At 44.1% G+C, this 24,991-nt stretch overlaps 1 protein-coding gene across 2 annotated transcripts; it reads left to right on the top strand.

Annotated features, from left to right (window-relative positions):
- The first annotated feature begins 919 nt into the window (after positions 1–919).
- On the top strand, positions 920–24,372 carry MRPS18A (mitochondrial ribosomal protein S18A). 2 transcript variants are annotated; one of them, XM_082481299.1, is made up of 7 exons: positions 920–1,067; positions 1,264–1,295; positions 4,781–4,885; positions 12,573–12,696; positions 13,492–13,558; positions 23,763–23,928; positions 24,032–24,372. In XM_082481299.1, exons 1-6 carry the CDS (start codon positions 968–970, stop codon positions 23,905–23,907), a joined length of 573 nt encoding a protein of 190 aa, XP_082337425.1. In that variant the 5' UTR covers positions 920–967; the 3' UTR covers positions 23,908–23,928; positions 24,032–24,372. The 2 variants fall into 2 exon arrangements, with proteins under 2 accessions (XP_082337425.1, XP_082337424.1); XM_082481298.1 differs by having other exon boundaries at positions 23,763–24,372.
- The last annotated feature ends 619 nt before the right edge of the window (positions 24,373–24,991 follow it).

Below are 24,991 nucleotides of genomic sequence, written 5' to 3' on the forward strand. Positions count from 1 at the left end.
ACTTAAGATGACAAAGCAAAGAAGCAGTTGGGGAAATCCCATGAATGACCATTGCTATCAGATATAGTTCAACTCAAGTATACTCTTCACAAAGATACAGCATTACCATCTAAAGTGAATGTTTTTTTGCTATCTAAAGTCCCAGCTATCTGATGCACCCCCTTCAACTGGCACCTCTAGGCTACCTTCCACCAAAAACAGGCGGAAGAAGCTAGGAGATGAGATGTGCTAAGAAAGACAATAGGAGAAGTGATCTCTCAGCAGCCTACGAGCTACTTGAGACCTGCCAAAGGCAAGTGATATTAAAACAAAAACAGAAGGCATGTAAATTGGACTGACTGGTTACAAGAGTAAGATTACAGCCTGGCAACACACTGCTTCAAATCTTCACCTGCCGAATTACCCAAGCCAGTGCAGGAACATCCACTGACCTCAGCATCCCTGGCAGACACACACACAAAACAGGCAGATTTGAAACAAGCCCCTTCCCTGCACCCCACAGCTGGCCTGAAACACCCCGATGCAGGAGTCACCCTGGAGCCCATACAAACAGTGGAACCTCTCCACCACATCGTTTAAGCTAAACTGCTGCTTGCTCTCTCACTGGAGAGCCAGGAGAAACTCAGGAGCTGTGGCAGGAGTGTAGCTCAGGCCTCCATAACATGAAGCCAGCACTACCTCTAGATTCAAATCCATCCCAAGCTGACACAAGCTCAAAAAACCCCAAGAAACAAACAAACAAACAAAAAAAAAAAAAAAAAAAAAAAAAAAACACACCACCAAACCTTAAAACAAACGAAAAAACAAGGAAAACCACCCCAGGATGGGGTGGGGAATAACAACCCCCTGCCTCCTCCTTCCCCTCAGGTGACAGGGGCGGGGGAGAAGCATGCATCAAAATGGCGGCGGCAGAGCCCGCCTTCCCGCCGGCGGAAGCGGGAGTGACGGCAGCGACGGCGACGGCAAGATGGCGGCGCCCAGCCTGCTGCGCGGGGGGTTGAGGCGGTTGTTCACCGGGTTTTTCGGAAACGCATGGGCTTCGCCGCCGACCCGAGCCCTCCGAGAGGGTAAGTCCGGCGGTGGCCCTGGGCGCGGGGTAGCCCGGGGGGCCCCGCGCCCCGTTGCCTCACCGCGGTGGGGAGAGACGGTTGCGTTCGCTGTATTTCACCCTCTCCCCACAAAAATACTCTTCCTTTTAGGCTGAACGAGCCTCGGTTTTCCCTCGCATCTTTCTTATTTTTTTTTTTGTTGTTGTTGTTGCAGTTGTGGAGGTGACTGAAGGCAACACGACCACAGTAAGTCCCTGCACCCCTTTTCCTCTGTAGCTGCCCTTCCGTCGCTTCTTCCTCTTGCCGCCGCCCGTTGTGAGTGTGTGTCCCTGTCTGTTTTTGTCGTCCCCTCCCCGCCCAAATTGGGGGGGGGGGGGGATCAAAAGGATGGCTTTTGCGCCTGATCCCAGGGTGCGAAGGCAAAACCAAGGCAGGAGTGTGTTGTGAGTGTGGGTATGCTGGATGGAGGGTTTGGCAGCCAAAGGTTGGGATCGTCACACTGTTGCTGGTGATGATGCTCCAGTCAGAGCCACCCATGAGCGCCAAACCATTCACTGTACCCCTGGTATAAAGTTGGAAGCCCCGACCAGAAGCGTTCAGGACCCAAAATGCAAGAGGCAGTTCTTCGGATGGGTTTGTTTCTTAAAATAGTGACACTTGGCATCGTCTCTAGTGTGGGCAGGCCTGAAGGAGGTTTGCCTGGTGTCTTTGGCACTTCACCCTGGGCCAGCAACATGACGTGGCATCGCAAGATGGTTCTGCGCTGGCTGTGTGCAACACATGTCACTTGCCTTTGATCTATGTTGTGTTTTGTTAATCACTGTGTGACATAGGGACTGCAGGTGGTACAAAGCTTGCATCTTGTAACGTATTTGGTGAGAAAAATATTTTCAGTGAAAGGGGTATCATCAAAGGAAGACCTTAAATACTAAAGGAAAACTGCTTCTGAAAATAAAACAGAAGTTCTGAACTAACTGATAAAGAAGAGCATTTTCTCAGCTATGGCTTAAGAGAGGAAGGAAAAGACCAAAGCATTAGCATTAGAATTTTATTTAATTAACACCATCTAATCTATTGTACTTTATTAAGAGAATTGTCATTTTTTTAGAAGCAGCACTGAAATTACTGGGGGCAGAGGGAAGAGATTGCACTGTTCCACACACTTTACATATGCCAGTAGCAATCTATGCCTCGGCTGGAAACGGGTAGAACAGATATTTTGAAATGTGTAAATACGATGGGGAGAGTGAAGTGGGAATTATTTGAGGATAACTATAATCCAGTGCACTAAATGCTAATCTCTATATACATAAATAATAAGGAGGGGACAGACTTTTTTGCTTGCTAATGAAACAGACAAAACCTGGTTGTTCATGCCTTTGAAAGTCTGAGTTTCCTTCTTGTTGTATTTGTATTAGTCAACATTGTCATGTTTGAAAGCTGAATGGAGCAGGTTACTTATACTTTAGATATGTAATATCAAATAGAATATTGCAGTTAGCAAGATCTGTTAAGACTGTCAACAAAAATAAGTTTAAGCTGTGACAGTAGGTGTGATGGAAAGTCTCTTTTTCTTCTCTTCAAGTACCAGGCTTCTAATCTTTGTCCAGAGACCTGAAGGGAAGAGCTTGCAAGCATGTCTTGACAAAACAAGGGGGGAGCGTGCCCACCAGCAGGACACACATAGTGGATTGCTGTACTTTGCACTCAGTTTCCAAGGGGATGTAAATTATAATTGCAAAGTACCAATACATTAACTGAGGCTTGAAGTAAAAAAGGTATGCATTGCAGTAGCAGAGCCCTTTAGAAAAAATAATTCTTCCTGGCCTATTGTAGAAGCATAAGGGACACTTGGGTATTTCTACTGTATAATATCCTAGCATCAACCTAGGATCTGTCAGTGCCCCTAGATGAGGAAAATCTTGTAACAAATGGTGTAAATCGACCAACTGAAGTGGTCATACATTTCTCGGCATATGGTCACTCCATTTATCCTACCAACTCTACATCAGTCTTTTCTGAATCCATCTTTCTATGGTCATCTTTTTACATGTCCTTCCTTTTCTCAGTATTGAAGGAAGCATTTGACATGAACCAGATGAATAAATCCCAGAGAAATCTGGATTTCATCAGCATACTGGAAATGTAGAGCCCCTGTATTGCCTCTTAGTTCTCCAACAGAACAATAATAACTGAGTGGGTTAACACTATGAAGATCCTCAGTAGTTGGGGAGTAATTGCCAAAAACTGTACACTGAAATTTATCTCAAGAAAAATTTATACTGACATAGCATTCTGAATCTTTATTCATTTCCAAGATGGAATTACATTCAAAGTACAGTGTGAAGCCAGACTGGCAAGAATCAAGACCAGATATGCCATCTTCCCAGAAAATAACTTTACCAATGAACATAAAATTAGATACTAGCCTATATTTTGTATTCATTGTTACTTTTTTGGTTTTGTAAAACCGGTTGTTCTATTTGTGGGGGGAGGAATCTTACTTAAAAATTGACCTCTTTTTGAGGTACCAAGATGCTTGAACTACAAATAAGTTACCTGTTTCCATTTTGCCATCAGTAGGCAAGAAAGACACAAATCCATGGTATAAAATAGTTCTGACTGTTCAGCTGGAGGCCAGTGTCCCATGCACACTTACAGAAAATATCATGCTTATCTCTTCCCAGGTTTTCAGGCACAGAACCTGATGGTTCAGTCTAAACCAGTCAGCTTTTTTCTTAAAAATAACATTGCATTCCACCCAGAGTTTCTTTTTAAACTCTCTGGTGTTTGTGCTATTTGAGGCTATCAGTTGGTGTTCAAAATCTTTCAATCTTAAGTTGACCAGAGCAAACTTCCAAAATACTTTGGAGGAAAAAAAGGCTTAGTTTTACTGTCTTTTCCGTCCATTCAGCTGCAATTTGAGATAGCTTTTGCTTCTATTCATAAGTTCTCAAAAAAAGACAAGCACACGTGTAGATAGACTTCATATTCCTAACATATCTACATTTAGGCAAGTTCTTCCCACACACACCTTCTACATCTCTTTGCATGTTACTTGTGAGAAAACTTGAGTGTTAGATGTCACCACTTTAGTGATATAGAAAAGATTATAAAATGATCTCCTAAAGGAATTGTTCAGGGAATTAAACTGGATAAAATATAAATTATTGGTATTTTAAAAAAAAAAAAGAAAGAAAGAAAACCACAAACCCATAGACATCTCCTAACAGTCCTTTCTTAACTTTTGCTCAGAATTTTCCGGGTGGTGATTTATAATGTAGTAAGCCCTGCATGTTTTGGTCCACAGCATGCATTTGCTATTCTGTGACAGTCTCTTGTTCCCAGAAAAAAATGTGTTTTAAAGCTTTTCAGTAAAGGGCCACTACAATTTTAAGGCATAGTGATCCAAAGGATTGCTGCAGTAAATAGAATTCAGGCAACTATGAGAACTTCACACTGACTGTGAACTAGTTTACATTTATTAAAACATATACAAGAATTTACCAAATGGTTCTCTATACCCCTTGGATTTGTTCTTTTTCCCATAGTCTATGTATATCCAAAGTGCTTGATATATCTGTGTATAAGCCAGTTGAATAATGCAGATCCTGTTCCCCTTACATCTGCGCAATACTGGTCAACATGGACTTGATGAAAAGTATTGCTCAAGTCACAGATGCAGGTATCTGACTATGCCTGATCATTATATTCTTTCAATTGTTTCCTAGATTGAAGGGAGAATTATAGAGGATGCTGAAACACCAACTCCACCAAACCCCTCTGGCCAGTGTCCCATCTGTCGCTGGAACCTGAAGCATAAGTATGATTATGTGGTAAGTAGAGTTCCCCCATCCTCACAGCCAGATAAATACTGCTCTCAGATCTATATACTGCACAACCTGACCCTCTTGTCTTTTGCTGGGTGTAGTAAAGATAGTTAACTCCGTCTCTGCCTCTCTTGGGTGTACCAAGAGCTTCCTGCATAGCAATTGTTTGCCTTAGCTGATGGTGTTCCTGGGAAAAAGAAGGATGAGCTCATATCTAATAGGAGGTTTGAAATTATGCATGTGGCCATCTGACCTGAGAAGGCCATGCATCTCCTTTCTGCTCAGCTGCCTTTCAGCATTGCACTTCCAGGAGAATCAAACTGGAATGCAACATTTAGTCAACTGATTCAGGCGTGTTCTAACTCATTGGGTCATTGTCCACTAAGGTAGTAACTGTTTTATATAAAACTTCTAAAACTCTTGATGGGTATGAAGGAGAGCATATGTGTTTACATCCCTTGCAACAGAAAAAACAGGTTTGATTCTAGGTTTGATTCAGATTTGTAGCTCTGAGGAGAAGGATCTGGAGAAGGATCTGGGGGTCGTGGTAGACAGTAAATTATCCATGGCCCAGCAGTGTGCTCTTGTTGCCAAAAAGGCCAATGGAATCCTGGGCTGCATAGGGAAGAGTGTGGCCAGTAGGTCGAGGGACGTCATTCTCCCCCTCTACTCTGCACTGGTGAGGCCACAACTGGAATACTATGTCCAGTTTGGGGCTCCCCAGTTCAAGAGGGACAGGGAACTGCTGGAGCGAGTCCAGCGAAGGGCAACTAAGATGATTAGGGGCTTGGAGCATCTGCCTTATGAGGAAAGGCTGAGAGAGCTGGGACTCTTTAGCCTGGAGAAGAGAAGGCTGAGGGGAGACCTTATTAATGCATACAAGTATCTAAAGGGTGGGTTGAAGGAGGATGGAGCCAGGCTCTTTTCAATGGTTCCCAGTGACAGGACGAGGGGTAATGGGCACAAGTTAGAACACAGGAAATTCTGTTCAAATACACAGAAAAACTTCTTTACGGTGAGGGTGACAGAGCACTGGCACAGGCTGCCCAGGGAGGTTGTGGAGTCCCCTTCTCTGGAGATTTTCAAGACCCGTCTGGATGCAGTCCTGAGTAATGTGCTCTGGGCAATCCTGCTTTAGCAGGAGAGTTGGACTAGATGATCTCTAGAGGTCCCTTCCAACTCTGAAAATTCCACGATTCCGTGATTCAAGCTTTTTTCATGAAATTCTAATAAGTTTATTAACTAACGAAATGATTACTAGCACAAAATGTAGAAGATGGGAGGGAAATCCTGTAATGCTTTGAAACAAAAGCACAACAGTCAAGAACACTTTAGAATAAGAAGTGTGAGATGCAGAGTGTAATTTTGCAAGAGGTCCTTCAAACATAATTTTACAAAAGGATGGAGTGCCTGCCTTGCAAGCTAAAAACCCAGTACTGGAATTAGAAAAGAAGAAAAACAGACAAGAACATGCTGTTACTAAGATAAAGCAAGAGAAAACTCAGAATCAGTTAATGTCAATGGGATTAGGGCAAGGGAGATACAAATGCATCTGGAGGAAAAGAAATCTTTGTGAGAAAGAAAGTCCATTAATGAGAGAAGGGCATTGAAAGCCACGTTGGCTGCAGAATGACTGAGCTGCTTGCATGCAGTCCTAGCGCACACACAAAAGAAAAATTATGTTATAATATCTAGGTAGTAATAGCAATCTTGCAAATGTAAAACAACAGGAAAAAACAGGTACAGAAGTAACTTAAGCATTGAATTAGGTGCAGGCCAGCAGGCCTGGATTGCATGTAGTCACAAGATCTTAAGGGAATTAGCCAGCAAATATATTACTTCACTTGCAGGATTTTTTTTTAAAGTGTGGAAAAAAATCCTAAGAAATCACCAAATGGTTTGAGAAGAGCAAGCAAAATACTAAGTAGCTGAGAGAGGAAAGAGAATGATGCTGATGATTACCAACTCGGTAAATCAAATGTTTCAAATACCAAGTAAAATGCTGTCAACTAGGAGTAAAAACAAATAACCTGTTGGATAGGACTAATCATGAGTCACAAATTATGAAGAACATGAGTAGAGAAACAGTGCCATACAAAATACTTGCAGTTACTTGAGGCAGGTGAAACGGCAGATGTGAGATGTAAATGAAATACCAGTTTATTATCTTTCAAAGCCTGTGTTGCAGAAATTAAATTGTCTAGGATCTGAGTGGTGCCAGTGATTCTGACTCTGGCTGGATGCAGTATTAAACAGTGAAATAAGTTGGGGGAGGGAAGTATTTAATTTTCTCTGGTCTGGTTTCTCAACAATCTGGGGAAGTTAAAAATACAATGAATTTGCAGATGATAATAAATTAGGAGAAATTTCAAATATCATTAAGGTATGAAAAGTACTATAAAAACAGATCTTGTTTGTTTTGGTTTGTGTTGCCCATGTTTGAATGCAGTGATTTCTTGCAACTATTTTCTTCGTCTTCATGTTTGCTGAATTGTGTTGTGATCAGAACAGACCAATCACTTACACTGGAAAATACTTTCTTAAGGTAAATAGAGTTTTATGTGATTTGTAAATGCGAGGAGTCAACATCATCATTAAACTGGGTAGTTCTACAGATTTCCAAAAAGCATTCCATGAGTCATGCATTAACAGCTCCAGAGAAACTATAAACTAATGCTCAGGGATGAAATGAGCCATGGGAGTGGATTAAATCTTGGAAATTAATATGTAGACTCACTTTATACTGTTGTCTGTGTTAGAACACTCTGTTGCATGGAGAGATAAAAGTGCTATCAAGAACCAAAGAAGCAGTTTTAGACAATGTGATGCGGTAGAGCCTGAGTTCCAGGATTAGAAGTAGGCTGTTGGGCCCAACAGACAATGTAAAGCGGGATTCTTAGGTGTGTTTGTAGAGTGAACTAAGATCATGAGTTTTCTTCCACACTTCTGTTCAGTTTGATTCTTAGACCCTTATTTCTACTGTTCAGTATGGAGGCAAGAGAAAACCAAATGTGAGGAGAGATCCTGCAGCCAGAGTCTTGAGAATCACTGTTGAGATCGTTCCTAAGAAATTGGGGTCCCAAGAGACAAACTAGGAACATGTCTGTCCTGGCTATTGTGTAGTTTTTGAATGTATATGTGTCTGGTGTATATATATCCAGTACTCCTGCTATAGTGGAGAACCTGGACAAAAAGCTGAAGAGGGCAGTGTGAACTGGTATTTCAGAATTGTAGAAGCTTCTTACCTTGGTATTTAGAAGTATTTCTCTGTGGGGCTGATAAGAACTAGGAGAAATTTCAGTTCTGGAGTAGACAACCTCTTCTGCTTGAATAAGTCCCTTACATGTTTGAATGCTTTGTACCAGTCATGGATTTTCAGGCTTTTAAATGTTAAGGTGGATAAAATCCCCCTTTTCCGCACAAAAGCGCGCTCTGCTATTTTTCTTTGCTGCAGCAGTGATGAGTAGCAAAATCTTTAAATACTTAAATAATAAAGTGCAGGCATTTAACTGTGTGAGTAATTAAACAGTGGCACAATTTACTCACTGGTGGTTAATTGTCCTAAAAGTCTGTAAATTGAGAACAGCTATTTTTGTTAAAGATATAGCCTAGTTCATACAGCATAACCTATGATCTGCGCTTGGTAAGAGATCAGAATAGATGGATCACAGTGGTTTCTTTGAGATTGATAAACTGAGATCAGTCAGTTGCACAGAAGGGAAAGTGTGAGCTTTTTTGCTTGGGATGCTTGTAATCGGACTGAATGAGGCACTATGAAAAGGGAAGTGTTGAATTAGCCCCTGAGGGAGCTGAGTAATATGACCTCATAGGACTTTCCTTTTGTCATGTGCAACTAGCACAGTCTAAAGTAGTGGCATAATGAGTTACTTTGGCTGTCAAAGAACCGGGGGACCAATGTCTCCAAAGTTATTAATCAACTGAACAGGCATTGTGAGCATTAGCAGGTCATGATTCCAACCTGCCTCAGTTGTGGTGTGGAGGGCTGCAGTTGTCTTTCCCAGTTCAGTTCTTAGCCTCTCCTCAGGCTCAGGATAACAGAGCCTAAGGTATAAATTCCCATAGTTTGTGGTCTGCATGTCTGTCCGTTGAAACTGAGGCCTCAGTGGATTTTTTTCATATCCCTTGAAGATAAAAAAAAATTAGTTTGGTCATTGTCAGGATGCAACTGGATTGAAACTTGCAATCCTGTTACAAAATGCCTGGAGAATGGTGTACAGCTCCCAGGAGTAAGGGAGAAAGGAAAAATTAGACTCTTGTATAACCGGAAATAACGACTGGCAGACCTATCTTATACATCCCAGTAGTAATTTGGCTACACAGGCGGAACCCTTCTTGCAGTAAATGAAGTTTTTTAATGAATCGCATGTAACCAGTCAAGGATCCTGCTTTTCAAAGTGTCTGCAGACATTAAAATGCAGGGATGCCTCTGCATTCTGGGTGCCATTCACAAGAACGTGCTGTACATAGTGTTTCGTTTAGCAAGTTTATCCAGCCCTTTTAGAGGTGAAGGCTAAACTTGTTTTTCGTTTTTCCCCTTATCCACTTCAAACATCATTAGTCTGAGTAGGCAGTAAATATGTCATCTTGCTTTGGCAGCAATTAGGGGAAACCAAACTGCAAACTTTGCCTATTAGCCCTAGATTAATTCAATCCAAGTTGTTTTCATCAAATGCTGCAGATTGCAGGGGTGGGAATCTGGGTCCAGCCTCGTGGGAGCTGTCCAGTGATTAAAGCAAATCTGTGGTTACAGGCTTGGCTGTCCACTAGCACAAAATGTGAATTTCATGGAACATGACGGCACCATGAGAACTTGCCAGACATATTTTTTTCTTTGACCGCTCCACATACTTGTTCGCTTCCCTCCACAGCTGCCCCATAAAGTTGGCTGTACCTGTCTGCTTTCTCCCTGTGGTAAGATGCATCTGTGCGAGTAATCTGGGAGAGGCACCTGGCCTGTTAACTGTGAGGATCTTCAGAAATGGACAAACCTTCTGTTGTGTGTGCGGCATTTTAAGCCAGACGATGTGAGTGTAATTTGGAGCTGCAGCGGCTCAGATAGATGATTTCAGTTAAGAAATGACTGCCACACAAGGGTGTTGGTCAGTTGGTGACACTGTTGGTCAGAGATGATAACAAAGAACAGATTTTCCTGATTTTTTTTCCACAGGGAGAAAAAGAAAGACTATGTCCCTTTGCTCCCCACCTCCCCCCTTTACATGGAAACACTTGATAACAAGCCTGTGACTCCATGAGGCGTGGTGGTAATATGAGAAAACACTTGGACCACACACACCCTTCACAAGAGCCTGTGGCCTACTTAGGCTTTCACGGTTGCAAAGACTGGAACAGCCTCAAACTTGCCATCAGCTCCCTTTTTCTTCTTCCCCACAGAGTAACGCAGCAGGCTAGTAGAAAAGTCTAGAAAGTTTTTCTCTTTCTAGGCACTTGGAGCTGGACAGTCCTTTTTCACTTAGAGAAATGGTATGTTTGTGCTAAATGGCAAATCGAGCTGTTGGTGATTTGGAGAACTGGTTGGCTAAAGAAGAGGAAAAAGAGGGATGGAGTCTTGCTCTGGTTTCCTGAATCTAATCCAGTGCATTTCAGGAGTGGCCGAAAGTCAGTGCCCTTGGACTGTTTGGCTGGCCTTCATCCAGTTTCCACCAACGCAGCTGGCACCAACTGGTCCCCTGGTTACTGTTCTCATTGGCAAGGCCATATGTTAGCTGGGCTGAGGACACTTCAGTTCCGTTTTAACCATAGATGGCCTCTTAGGAGCTTGCTGCTAGTTGCTCAACTGTGCTTTTTTTGTTCTTTGGATACAACATCATTCTGTATGGTGGTTGATAAGTCATTTTCTATCATTGAGAAGTTGCCTATCCTGCTGTGCTTTCAAAGGAGCTGGATCTAAAAATCAGTCTGAACAAGTGGAGGTAGAAAGGAAGCCAGAGAAGGGAAGAGGGAAATTGTGTGTCATGATATTAGTGAGGGTGCGATTGAAGGCAGGGAGGGGGAAGGACAAAAACAAACCACAAAAAAAAAAAAAAAAACAAACCCCCAAAAAACCTCTAAATGTTGACTGCAACACTTGTATGATAGCACCTGTCAGAGTTGGTCATTACCAGAAAGCCATACTGAATTCCAGCAGCCCCCTTTAGAGCTGAGCTGGTGTTGTGCAGTGGGCGTGGATGTACAATTCCTAGATAGCTAGATTTTCTGAGTATTCATTTTATATCCACTTGTGATTGTTTGCATTTGGAAGGGCAGTAAATGAAGCTAGGAATGCTCCAGGGAGCTCTTTGTAAAAGAGCAGAGATGGGGGGGGTCAGAGCAGGTATGCAAATCTGAACAGGAGGCAGAGTCAGGGTCACTCAATGTGAAGAGCAACAAGTACTCTTTGTTCTCGCCTGTTGCCTTAGACAGGGGGGTGTACAGTGCTGACGTACCTGGTTTGAATCTTGTTCAGTCGGGGTGCTTGCTGGCAGGTCCCTTCCAGCCTGCAGGCACCCTCCGCATGGTCCAGCTACCTCAACTATGAACATGTTTACAACAGCAGTGGACAAGTAAATTCTCAACCAGCAACAAGTCTATCAACAGATGGAGGGGGAAAAAAAACAAGCACAGTGTCTCCAGAGGTCTTTTGGGCCAGCTTATGCTGATGTTAGCTTGTCAAGGGGACCTGCCTATATTGGCCTGAGGGGTACATTTGCAGTGGTGCTGTGTGTGGAAATGGAGAGCACATACCTAAATACTGGGCTGTTGTACTGTGTACGGTTAATGGGACACTCGTGCAACAGCTGTTGTTGCTGTGTTTAAAAATTTGTCATCCCAGCTCTGTGATACTATCTGATCCTAGAGATCCCTTTAATTTTGTTTTTATTAAGAGTGCTTTACATTTCTAGAGCTCTTTATTGGAAAGGTCAACAGCAGTGTAATCTAAATGATTCTTGAATCACAGACAAACCCTCAGCATGCTCCGAGTGCTCCTTCCATCCAGTATGGCTGTAACAGCCCCACCTCATATACACACAGTTGAAGGACTGAAAGCAGCAATTTATCCTATTAGGTCTTTCTCATCAGCACATGTTCTTTTCTTACAAAAAGCTGCTTCGTGCGACATCTTGGACAATTTCCCTGCTCTCCACCCCTCCAGAGAGATATGAGGGAAGTTCCACCATGGGAAACTGGATAAAAGTTTAAGGAGTAGATAGCAGAGAACAATCCTGCTCTGAGGGAACAAGGAGCGGGCCAGAGGTGATCTAACATATCTGTGACCTTTAGGATAGCAGCTGTGATGGCGTTTCAAGTTGTGTAAACACTATGCATCTGTAGGTCTTGTGTAACTGTGCCTGAGTACCTAGGACACATTATCTTAGCTAGAATCTTGGAGCAAGGGACAGTGAAGTAGCAGGGATTGCAGCTGACATCATGTGTTTACACTAGTGAAGTCAGGGGAAGACTCAGACCATCCGAGTGACCTTATGGAGCTAAGCTGGCAGGCAGTGACAGCAAGCAAAAGCCACTTGTTGTCAAGCTGCAGCCAAAACACGTAGGAAGGAATCATTGTTTTGTTTTGAGTTCTGTACACAGCACAAGGGTCAACACAACACCTAAGAATCACAGCAGTTAAAGTAGCTCTAGCACTGATGATTTTGCCCTTTTCTTGCTCTCTCAGGATGTCTTGCTGCTGAGTCAGTTTATCCGATCTGATGGAGGGATGCTGCCACGAAGGATCACAGGCCTCTGTATGGAGGAGCACAAGAAGATTGCTGTCTGTGTGCAGATGGCTCACCGTGCAGGTACCTCGCCTCCTCCTATGGGTAGCCGTTTACTGTGTCCTACCCATAGAACCCCTTGAGAGGGGTCTTCTGCCCAATTAGTACAGCTCAGTAAGATGCCATTGTCCAGTCACTCAGCAGACTCATTATGGTCCAAGTGATGTGATAGGATGATGGACCAGAGACTACTTGTTCCGCTTTCTATATGTCTTGGTTCCTGCCGTGGCAGCAGACATTTATCCCTTTAGATGAGTCTACTGTTGCAGAAAGATCTGGGAAGTGGCTCAGTCTCTAGTAACTAATGATTAAATACCAGCTTTTGAAATTACTTGATTTAGGATAAGCTTGACCTACCCCATAAATAACATGCACCTGCCATCTGCCATGTGAAGACTTTTTTTGCTTTACCCTGAGAGGGACACAGTCAAAGATCACTGCTGATCTTTATGCCCGATTCCTGAGTTGTATCCAAGTTAAATGGACTGAGAATTTTAACAGATTTTCATCCTGGAGATCAAATCTGGTTGGACAACAGTGCCCTGTGTCCTCTCAAAAAGCCTTTTTGATGAGACCAAGTGGCTGTGTCTTTGGTGTGTATTTCCTCTCTATATCCAGCAGAACCTCTTAGCTTCTCTTTGGCTGGGGTGCAAGTTCAGCAATGACCAAAGATAATATACCCTTTTTACTGTACTTGAGTTTTTGCTGTGCTCTCCTAGTAGGGACCTGGGTTGCCTGGCTTCCGAGCTGTAATGTAACTTCTGGATGCTATAGCGACAAGGAGGCACTGCAAAATACTCTCATGACTTTCTGTTTCAGGTTTGTTGCCAAACCACAGGCCTCCGCTTCCTGAAGGGCATATTTCCAAGAAACCCAAGCTCAACAGGTGAATAGTCTTGTCTTTCTACATCTCTCTTTTTCAGGAATAGACTGGAAGAGGAAAAGCAGTTCCTTATAACTGGGTAAAACATGCCTCAGGCAACAGGGCTTATAAAGAGTACTCATAGCATTTTGGAGAAGGAGGGTCTGTCATGATATTATCTTGTCAGTCTTTTAAGGACAAACCAGATCTCATTCAAACCATTTATCCACACAGGATTAAAACTGCCATGCGTGTTAGAGTCTGCCCTCCCCTCCTCAGCTGCACATGCTTCCTCATCACTAACACTCAGTAAGGCAGTCACAGGAGAATGCCACAGAGATGGAGGAGCATCACAGGGTAGTTGAGGTTGGAAGGGGCCTCTGGAGATCATCTAGTCCTAGCCCCCTGCTCAAGCAGGTTACCCAGGTTGTCCAGTCAGGTTTTGAATATCTCCAAGGATGGACCTTACACAATTTCTCTGGGCAGCTTGTTTCAGAGGACCACCTTCATCATAAGATAGTGTTTTCTTATGTTCAGATAGAACTTCTTGTGTTTTAATTTGTGTCCATTGCCTCTTGTCCTGTCACTGGGCACCACTGGGAAGAACCTGGGCCCATCTTCTTTATTCCCTCCCTTCAGGTATTTTTAAACATTGGTAAGATCCCCTGAACCTTCTTTTCTCTAGGCTGAGCAGTCCCTTCTCTCTCTTAGGCTTTTGGTGCCTGGCCCCCAACAGCAGGAGGGTGCCCAGGAGGGGTACCAGCAGCGAATTGAGGGCTGAGCAGCCAGCAAAGGCCCATCACAAGCCTGTTCCCCTCCATCCCATCACCATTTCCCCCAGTCAGCAATTTGCCCTCAGCCTGCCCTTCCTGTGCAACAGGGTCTCTTCCCCCTCCCTGGCCCAAGTGGCCCCTGGCCTTTGGTGGGTGAAGGAAAAGCCTGCGGCTGTCTCCTGCACTGTGCTGGGCGCTCAGAGGTGCTAATCCCCTGTTTATGACCTCACACTCTGTTTCCATGGGGATGTCAGAGCGGTTTATGAACCTCGCATTAGCAAGCCGTGGGGTTACCAGAGGCCATGGGGCTGTTGCTGGGAGAGCTTAGACTGCAGGGCTGGGGGCAGCCGGAGACTCCTGCATTTCAGGTCTGACTCTCTGCAGTGGAGATTTGTGGCAAGCTCTTGGAAATGTCCCTTAGATACTGGCAGGCTGCGCACTGGGTATCAGTGAGGATAAAATTAGAGGACTCTACCTTTGATGCAGCCCTGTAGCCATCAGGTACTTCAACCCTGAAAATTTCTTCCTTTGGGATTCTTTAGTAGTTGTGTCTATCTAGCAGCTGTGGGGTGGAGCACATTATCTAGTTAACATTCACATAGCAACCCTGCATAGCAGGTTGAGACAGGAAATGGTAAATCCTGTATCTTGCTGGAATCACACCAGGACTTCAGATCTCATGCCTCGACTCTTATAAATTGTTCCATAGACTTTTAGTGAGAACAAAGAATGGATACCTCCAGATACGTTCTACGTGCAAGTAGGTGTGCTACAACTCTAAAATTAGGAGATTTAAATCGGAGATTAGTATCCAAGACCTCCCTATTGCATTGGTAGTCCCTCCCTACACCACCCTTGTTTTTATCCTCCCAGCAAGGGAACATAGCAAGCAGGGTGGAAGCAGAGTTTAGAAAAAGAGAGCAGAGCTGTTGCTGCAGAGATGGAAGTGAGTCCAGAGCCAGGATAAAGTGCAGGGGTACTTCAGGAGTGCTCCCTTGGTCCCTCACCTCCCTTGGTCTTCTCAACCTGCTGGAAGGGGAAGGCTCTGTGTGTTGGAGCTTTGCAAAATCTTGGTCGTTGAGGTTCTGTGAGAGTTTTGACTGTACATACCCCCACCTCGGCTTCCCACATTGCTCTCTGGAACAGTAGCTGGCACCACATAAGGAAAGAGATATAAATTGCTTCCTTGTTCTAGCCTGAAGGGAAGACTGAAGGGTACCCACATGCTGAAGGCATTCAACCAGTACTTATTTTGGGGATGAAGCCAGACCTCTTATCACAAATTTCCCACGTAAATCACTGGTCCAAGCTTACTTTGTCTTTGCCTCTGTACTTGTTTCTAAAGCTTTCTGCAAGTCTGTAGTAATTTGGGAAGTACTCAACCAGTGGTGTTGCCAAATGCAAGCGAGCCGGCAAGAGAGGACAGGGGCAGAATTGGGTTGGGACTTTTGAGTGGAACAAGCTGCCTTGTTCAGTGACATAAGAACATGATCAGGTCATCCTCTAATCCCATCTGGTGTAATGTCAGGGCTGCACATCTAACTTAGCCTGTCCCTTCACTACATTTGTGTCTGCTGGGTTTTTAAGTGTTAGTCCATGAATGGATGAACAGGATGTACAGAGAGCCTGTCATAACAGGCAGTACATTGCCCAGTTAAGTGATATGTTTTCCAAATCCTTGAGCTTCAGCTCTTCTTGAGATCACTGTATTGGCTGCTCTAGCCGTCTTCACGTCTCTGCTTAAATGAGAGGTAACAGTGACTTTTTGCACTGCTGCTGTAGCCCTGGGAATGCCAGTGGGGAGAAACTGGGGTGCCCCATAATATGCTTGGGCCCCTTGTTAAAGCTCTTCCAAGACAGGAACACAGGTAATGTACATTCCTGTCGTGGTTTAGGCCAAATCAGCTACTGGGGACCTGGGGGACCACAGATGGGACCGACAGATGCTCCCCTCTACCCCTCTCCAAAGAGAGAGGCAGAGGAGGGGAAAAGAGACTTAGGAGTTTAGAAGGAACTAAACTACTTTAATTAAATATTAATAATAAAATAAAAAGAAATAATGAAATATATACAAAACCATATCAAGCTCCCAAGATGACAATCACAACACCAGCTGGCACTGGGGAAGTCCCAGGCTGGACTCAGTGATGGATGGGAACTGGATTCCATATCTGCATTCAGGATTGGGATCACAGGCAGATAAACAGAGGCTTCCTCAGATGTCGGCCACTGGAGAAAGAGAGAGATGACCCTTTGATCCCTCAGCTTTTATACTGAGCATGAGGCAGATGGGATGGAATACCCTGTTGGTTAGTTTTGGGTCACCTGTCCTGTCCACTCCTCCCTGCAGGTGGGACCGCCACTATGCTTTTCTGCTCCCAACCCTGCAACGGGGAAAATAACAAAGTTGGTTGACCTTGGGTGTTATAGCAATAAGTATAAGCAAGGTCCTCTCTGCATACTATGCCTGGGCATCAGCTATAAACTTTGGTCTTAGCACTCTGAGAGAGTGAACATTGTCTGCACAATGTGCTGTTAATTTCAGTAGTTAGAAGCGGCCTAGCTAAGAAGCAAAGTTACTGAACAAAATTGGTTCTGTTTTACCTCAAACCAGGACAATTCCTTAACATCAGTTTAATCAGCTCTTGTGCTCTCCAGCTCTGCCTGCAGTGATCCTCCACCCGTGGGTCTACTCTGAGTGTGATGTTGAAATATGCTCTTCTGCACCCCACCCCCTCCAAAGTAACCCTCACCAGCCACACTTCAGGAGCAGACTGAAGTGCCCATGTTGTAGATGCTGGAGCTATTGAATTGCCATCAGCTGCTTGAGGGTTCTTTAACCTGATCTACGAAGTAACCAGGGATCCTGGCACAGCAGCTTGCCCATTGCTGTGTACTAATGCTTGCAAAGGTGAAAGAGGCATCTCTTCCTTGGCTCTGCAGCAGTCTGGTCCTCCTTGATCAAAAGAAAGTAAGCATGCAAAACAAGCCAGCAAAGATGGAGACAAACTTGCATCAGGGCTGCAAACTGAGATGGATAGTTCTCACAGGTGGATTAGTGGTATCCAGCATACTGAGAATTTAGTCCATTCCCAGTCACATGTCCTCTGTTCCTGCTATCTCTCCCCCTCACTGATCTGCACTTAATCTCTTGCCATCAGGAGCTTGCATTGCACGTGGAAGAAAGCTTTGCATAGAGAAGACAGTTCCTGCTATACTCTTCTAAAATAGGAAGTTGCAAGATGAAAAGAATAGACAAAGCACCATAGAGGCGTATAGTCTGTCTCAAGACAGCGACAATAAGCTTTGCCCTGCTGAAGGACAGCATTTCTCTCAGTCTTATCTGTACTTTTGTGTACTCACCCCTCCTGCCCTGAAATTCCTCATTGCCCCCCTATAAGCAGTCTGTTTTCTAACTCTTCACTCTGAATTGAAACATCTGTCACTTTTTTAAAGGAGGGACTTCTGAGAAGTCACTGTCTGCTCCAGATGTTACCCCACATACTTCTATGAGAATTCCTGCCATCTGGGGACAGAAAATCTTACACTTAGCTGAAGAATGTTGTGCTGATGGTAGAGCTTTTGATGTTAGACTACAACATCAGCTGCTAGATTGACAGGACTAAAAAGAAAGCCTAAGATAACCTTAGGGACTGATTCTACTCATGCCACCTGAGATTGAAGGAGATTCATTGTGGGGAGTGTAACTTGAAGTTGGTGTCAGAGCGCAGCACCTCTACCATAATACAGACCTGAGCATTCACTTACTGCATGTAGACTCTGTGGATGTTCTGTAGACTCCAAGCAGCAACCCCTGCCTGGCAGAAGTCTGGCAGATTACTTCGTTTGGATGAGCAATCCCTTTCATTTCTCTCCAGTCTTGCAGAGTTCTGGTTGATGCTCCCTTTGGCCAGGCTTCTTCCAAGGTTGTGTCAGTATTTTTGAGAGCAGCTTCATCTGCTGCTGAAAGAGGAAGAAACCAGTGTGATGAAAAACTGCTTTGTCTCTGCTCTCTGCTTCTGAGATGGCATACAGGCCAGCTGTATAGGAGGAGTTCTATTGCACCCGGGCAAAGGTGCTAAGGAAGCACATAAAGAAGGGTTGAGGAGCTGTGTTAGTGTATACTTTTGAGAGCACCAGAAAAGCTGCTCCTCAGCTTTTCCTTGGCTTCACTTGTGGCTATCTTGGCCAGAATGTTTAGCCCATGTCACGGTCACGCTGTTTAAAGTGAGCCTGTTTCAAATACAAAGTGTCTGGCACGCACTAGCTATCACCTAGGTGACATTAAAAGGTAACCTGCCCCTGTATGGAACTATCAGTAAACTGTCTTGTTTTAATAAGGGTCAGGGGTGCTGCCCTGCCATTGAGGTAGTGACATGAAGTGTGGATTTATCATTCAGAAGCCCTCTGCTTCTTCTGCCCCTCCAGAAGGTGCTTTTCTTGTGCTTAATCAATGATGTTTTCCAAAAAGCAGAATCCCTGCTCTGTTTTCTGAAGTGGTTTTATTGTGTCTCCATTGTATTAGCTTTGGACATTCCCTGTTACATGCCCCACATTTCTCTGCAGAATGGTACAAAATTTCCCTGCTTTGCACTGGGTCACTTGGCAGCTGGCCTTCCCCTACCCACCTCATCTCCTGATCCTGTTTCTGCTACTGGAATGCAAAGGGAAAAGCAGAATGCTTTGGGAAGTTGTGGCCTGCAGATCCCGCCTTGTTCTTGGTTATCCAGCTGTCTAGCATAGTATGGGATCACCCTTTGAGGATCTAATGTAACATAGAGAAGGTGATTGGGAACTGTGGAAGAAGGTATAACAGGAAAGTGAAAATGCCAGTTTGAGACAAACTGTAGTCATGGGGGTGGTAGGAGATGTGTGAGAACACCTCATGGTCAGAATTCAACTGGGGAGCGCTCCACAGCTCTCTCTTCTCCCCGCTGCAGTTGGGACACTGTCCAGGTGAGACTTATCATGATATTTCTCATTTCTTGGATTTCAGTTTCTTTGCCGTCTTGCTCTCTGCCTGATCTGTTTTTGACAGGAATAGCTCACAAAGGTTATCACTTAGCTGCTTTACTAGTCATGGGTACTTTTGCAGAAATATGGCCATTGGAGTACCCACGTTGTCCATTAACTCTTGCATCTACTGTTCTCCCCTTCTCTTCCATATCATTTGTCTGCAGAACTTGGTCATGAAAAAACACTGAGGTTGACCCCTGTCAATGCAGAATTGCTCCCTACAGTTAATTTTCTCATGTTTGGCCCAGTCTGGGGCTTTCAGTGTTTCCAAGGGATGATTCCACAAGCAAACTTGCCTTGCAGCCAAGGATTGTTCCCTCATCCTCAGCCTGAATTCTCCCTTTCAAAACTTCCTGCTGTTATTTCTGCATCCGTTTGTGCTCCAGCCTGGCATATTCCAGCTAAGTGCAGCAGAAACAAAATATTTTCGTGAGCCCATGAGGCCAAGGAAGTTCTCTGGGATTTCACCAGCACCATGCAGAGTGACAGACTCTTCTCATATTCCAAAGCCATGTGCATAAGGCCACCACACACCAGAACCATTTGGGAAACTGTCAAGCACAGCTGCGGGTCAAACTTCTATCCTTGCTTTCAGGAATGAAAACCTGAATAGCTCAGCAGTTTTCTTTCCAGCATGGAGGTTGTCGCATGGATAGCGTGGACTAACTCTCGGTCCAAAACAGTCACCGAGTTCAGGCTAGCATCTAGACGCTTTCATAACATGAATATAGCACTTATTTTCTTTTGGCAGATCCAAAATATTGGTTAAAGGACAACATTGAAGATGTTCCCTTTCCAAAAGGACTGAGGAATGTCACAGGTTCCCTGAGTCTGGGCTCTGTGAGCAAGAGATGCTGTAGATTGAGTACGTGATTTTGAGTCCTCAGCTGCCAGTCTATTTTCAACTTTTTACTGGAAGAACAGAACTTGGCACAGATAATATCCAAGTCAGTCCCTCCTCTATCACCTGAACTGAAGCAGTTGCTATGTGTTAGGAAAGAGGTAGGTTCCGTGTGAACTTCTCATGAGTTATAAAGTTCTCAGGCTCTGTGGACACCTTTCAGCCCTGGGAGCAGAATCTGGTTTCACTGCTGTCATCATTTCACTCCAGCAGCATGTGGTTTCTCTCATCTGCATGGAAACTGTGCTGTGCATAGCATATGAATTCAAAAGCAAAGAGCCAGAGTGGCTGCAGGTGAGCAAAGCCAAGAGGTGTCATGGGAAGGGATGTGGCAGGGAGGAAGCAGTCTTGCCAGCACTTTGATCGAGTGCTTCCTGCAGTCTGTAGCCCTCTGCCTTCTGCTCTTAATCCAAACAAAAGCCGGATTGAAAAAGTTCAGTGAGGGTTCAGAAGTTCAGCCTTGAATTGCACCAACATGGCCTTTGCTTGGGCTGTGTGCAGGACTGCAGTTGCCCCATGGGTAGGCCATTTCCCTTACCCAGCACATGGAAGCCCTGTGCCTACTCCTAGGTGTTAAGCGGCAGCCTCTGAGTGGGAAGGCTTTTGGGGCCCTCCTGCTTGCTGAATAAAAACCATGGAAACAGACTTCCACACAGCAGAGGGATTTTAGGCAACTGGAATGACTGCAGGTGACTAACCACAGTTGTTTCCATCCTGTTTATATCTTGCCTTTTCCCATCAGGGGAATCCCACCAGGATTCCCATCAAGCTTTATCCAAACTACTTATTTGTGCAGCTGGAGTCTAGGGATTCTGGTTGTTGACCAGGATCCTACCATACTCAAGGGGGCAAGTGGAGCCCCAAGGTGAGTTGCCAGTCCCTGAGATCAGCAGTTCTGTCCCCCTTTGTCCAGAGTAAGAGTTATGCACGCTGAGGTAACAGGTTAGGAGGCTGTGGACCAACTGCATTTGGCATCCATGTGGAGGCTCTGTCCTGACAATCCTCAGCTGGTTGAGAAAATTCAGATCATCTGCCAGTGTGTGTAGGTTATTGTAAAAACTCCCCAAGACAAACTGTGTGATTGAATACAATGGAAAGTTGGGTGACTTGGCTAGAAAAGAGGGTACACTACCTTACGTGGATAGCAGAACTTGTAGAAAAGTCCCATGTGCTGGGCTTTGAAGCTCTCACATGTGAGTTTTGTGGATTGTCGTTACTCTTGGGAAACAAAATAATCTGTGAAACAGTAGGAACTGGGATTAGTCAAAGAGGAAAAGGAACTTTGTAGACTGACTGCTCCCAGGCATCAGGCTTTTGCCACTGCTGAATCAAGGTAAAAAAAAAAAAAAAAAAAAAAAAAAAGGCAGCAAACAAAATAGGACAAGTTTGAGTTTGGGACAAAGCAAGTATTAAAAGCGCTAAAAGCAAATGTGCTCCAGGAAGGGAAAGCGTCCAAATGTCTGTTTCAGCTAACAATGAAAAGCCCCAGCCTGCAGTCCCCAAAGGAAGCCAAAAGCCTGGACCAGAGGGCTGGATTAGACCTGCTCAAAAGAGAAATAACAAAAGCTTTAAAATCAGGCCATTACTAAATCCTCCTTCCTATGCAGAATTGGGGTGTGCACTTCCAGCCCCCACACAGAAACAGAGGGATTTCTTAAAAAGCCACTGTCTGTCTAAACCTGCACACAGCATTGATGTGTATCTCACATTCACACATTCACTTCTCTCCCAGTGAGATCATTTATTATCACGAGAGCACTTTCCTGTAAGCGTGCGGACACGTGACCAGAACAGCACTTGGCACACTGATGCATTAAAACAATCTGGGATTTTTTTCCTCCTTTGCTGTAAATGCAGTCTTGCGATATCAAAACTTGCGCTACAGACCTCTCCCTGCAGCAAGGGGAATGTAAAAAGAAGGACCTAGCCCCATGTATCTGTCAAATACCCCTACGGCTTCTCCCAAAGGAACTGCCTTGCCATAGTTCTTTGCCAGATTCTGAACTGGGGACCTGCATTTGGACTCTCTGAACTCCCTTTGCATGTGAAATTAGAGACAGGAGAGTCTCTGCTACTTCCTGTCCTGATGTTGTTATGTAAGGGCTTCCACTAATGTGCTAGCATAACATTAAAGGTCAAAAGGGACTAATTTAATGCACGCGTAGGAGAGCAAGTGGCTGGATCTTGCTTTATGCTGTCTCCCAAATCCCTCCTGCTGTTGCTTCTATGTGTTTTAACTATCATAAACTCTTCAAAGCGAAAGCAAAGCGTTTTGGAAGTGGCTTCATGTCAGTGGCAGGAACCTCAAAATGTGATTAATTTTTCAATGTATGCTGTTCAGGATTGCTGAGAAAGAAAAGTGCTAGAAAAATGGACTGCTGTTGTATACTCTGTAGCTGCCTGGCATAGCAAGCTTCTCAGGAATGTGCCAAATGCCTTCAAACAAATGCATTACATGGTCTCTGTCCAAAGTTCTTAATATCTCAAATTTGCACGATGCAAATAAAAGGTAACAAAGCTGTTTGGGGAGAGGATGACTGATTGAGGTTACATTAAGACCATGGGATTACTCAACAGAGGCATGCAAACATCGCTGGACAAAGTTTATCAGTCTGTTCCAAATTCTAATTTGTTGGAGCATTGTTTGTGCAGATTATGCTAGGGTTTTACTTTGAATCTTTATTGTCTGAAAGGACTCCTCTTTCTCTAAGGACCGCTATTCCCCTCTCTACTGGTAGCAAAAGATTTAAAGCCTAACAAAACTCCAGGCCACCCAGCCACAGGGTAAGATTTCCAGTAACTGATTCTGGATCTGAAATCCCCTGCCTGTTTGCAAAGCCAAGTCTAAAACTTCAAATGGTAAAAAGCAGAGGATATTTGCCAGACATTGCTCTTCACAGGGATTTGTAGTTGTGATGATAATTCCATGCTAGTACTTCTCACATTGTAGGTTCTGACTTCCTGCACCAGCAAGCTGCAATAGTATTGTACAGAGAATACTAAAGCAAATTTGGACATATGAAAATAGAAGACTAGGCCAGAAACCCATCCCATACAGAAGAAATACCCAATTATCCACTGAAAGAAAATGAATCCTGTTTCAGAGACTATTTCTCACAGAGTTTAGCCTTTGTAATTATTTTACTTTATTGAGGCCAGCTGTTGAAATAACACCTGCCATAGAGGCTGGATGCATTCAGTCTTGGACTTAGTTGCAATGAAGGGATTTGGCACTCCAGTTTAGCCACAGGTGGACAACTTGCCAGCAGCCTGGAGACTACACCTGATTTGTTTCAGGAGACTGGAAATCAAACAGGTGCCAGTGGGTTCAGTACAGAGGTGCAGCTTAGAAGCTCCAAAACAAACAAAAATTCATTTCCCGTGGTCCCTTCTGAATTGAGGGAGCTCTGCTCATGATTATTCCTTTTATAAAGAGGCATGTGGGAAGGCAAAGGCTATTGTGCCTGCTTCTGCTTCAGTCGGAACCTTTTCTCAGTGATCAGTCTCAAACTGAAATGGGTTTGTGTTGTTTTGACAGGTATCTGACCCGCTGGTCCATCAAATCTGCAAAGCCCATCTGGAAGAGGGGCCCTAAGTGGTGCAAAAAACCCATGCCAGTCGGACACCCTTTGCTGAAGGATAATGTCAAATATACACACAAGCCTCTTTATTTAAACCACTAGTGGCCAGAACTGGCATACTCAGTAAGCACAGCTGTTTTCCACTGTTCTGCTTTTGTTTCAAGTTTGTCAGTATCTCCATTTTTCTTATTCCAAAACTGTCATTAATACTCTATATTGTCTGCAGTGAATGAGCTGCAATCTACTCTAGGAGAATACAAGATTCAGCAAAGCAAATTTCAATGTGCAGAATGATTTGGAGAAAGCAGGGGGCAAAGACTTCTACCTCAAAGCCGGAAAGGATCTGAAGGCCTTGGTTTCATTATGGTCCACAACTGGGTTCGGAAAAGGATGTTTCCTTCTTTTTCCAGCAATGACTGGTGATTCCTCGTTAACCTGTGTTTCAACTCAGATTTGCCTCTTTTGGGCTTTTGTACCTGTGATCCTGATGGAAGAAAAAGTCTCCTGCAGCATTATGTTTCCTTGGCAGTAACAGAAATTGTTAATGACTACTGAAATTATTTTTTTTAATAATCTGTACTATCCATAATTTGCAGCCAGACACCTGTGGGCAGTGGCAGACATCCATGTGTGCATCTTACATGTCCTCTTAAGGATTCTTGGCTTGTGCTTCACCCCTGGATCTAGCAAATACAGAATGTTGACATCCTTGATGACTTGGCCTGTTTTTTTCCCCTTGCAAATACATTTGCCACAAATCTTCCATTTCAGTGATACGGCTGCTTCCTGGGATAGTTTGGGACTGATAGATGTGCATAATTTTCCATCCTGTAACTAAAAAGTGGCACCATTTCTCTCCCTGTACAGTACATGTATGCGTCTTCCACCTACTGACCACTGCTACTTGAGAAGTGCTACTTTTGGGCCTCGTATGAAAGGCTCATTAAATTTATCCGGGTCATTATTGCTTTGGCTCCACTTCTTTGATATTTATCTGGGGGCCGCAAATGAACACTGCTTTTTTTATGTACTACTATGCCACTTAACCTTGTACGGCTTTCATCAGAATCATCTGCTAATACCTATCAGCATAGAGAGGAACAAAGGGTAAGGATAAACCTGTATTACCCAGGAAATCAAATTAGATTATAATGGTTCTTTTTAGCCTTACTTTGTGAAATGGAAG

Source organism: Vanellus vanellus (assembly GCF_965231255.1).
Source record: "Vanellus vanellus genome assembly, chromosome: 3".
NCBI lineage: Eukaryota > Metazoa > Chordata > Aves > Charadriiformes > Charadriidae > Vanellus > Vanellus vanellus.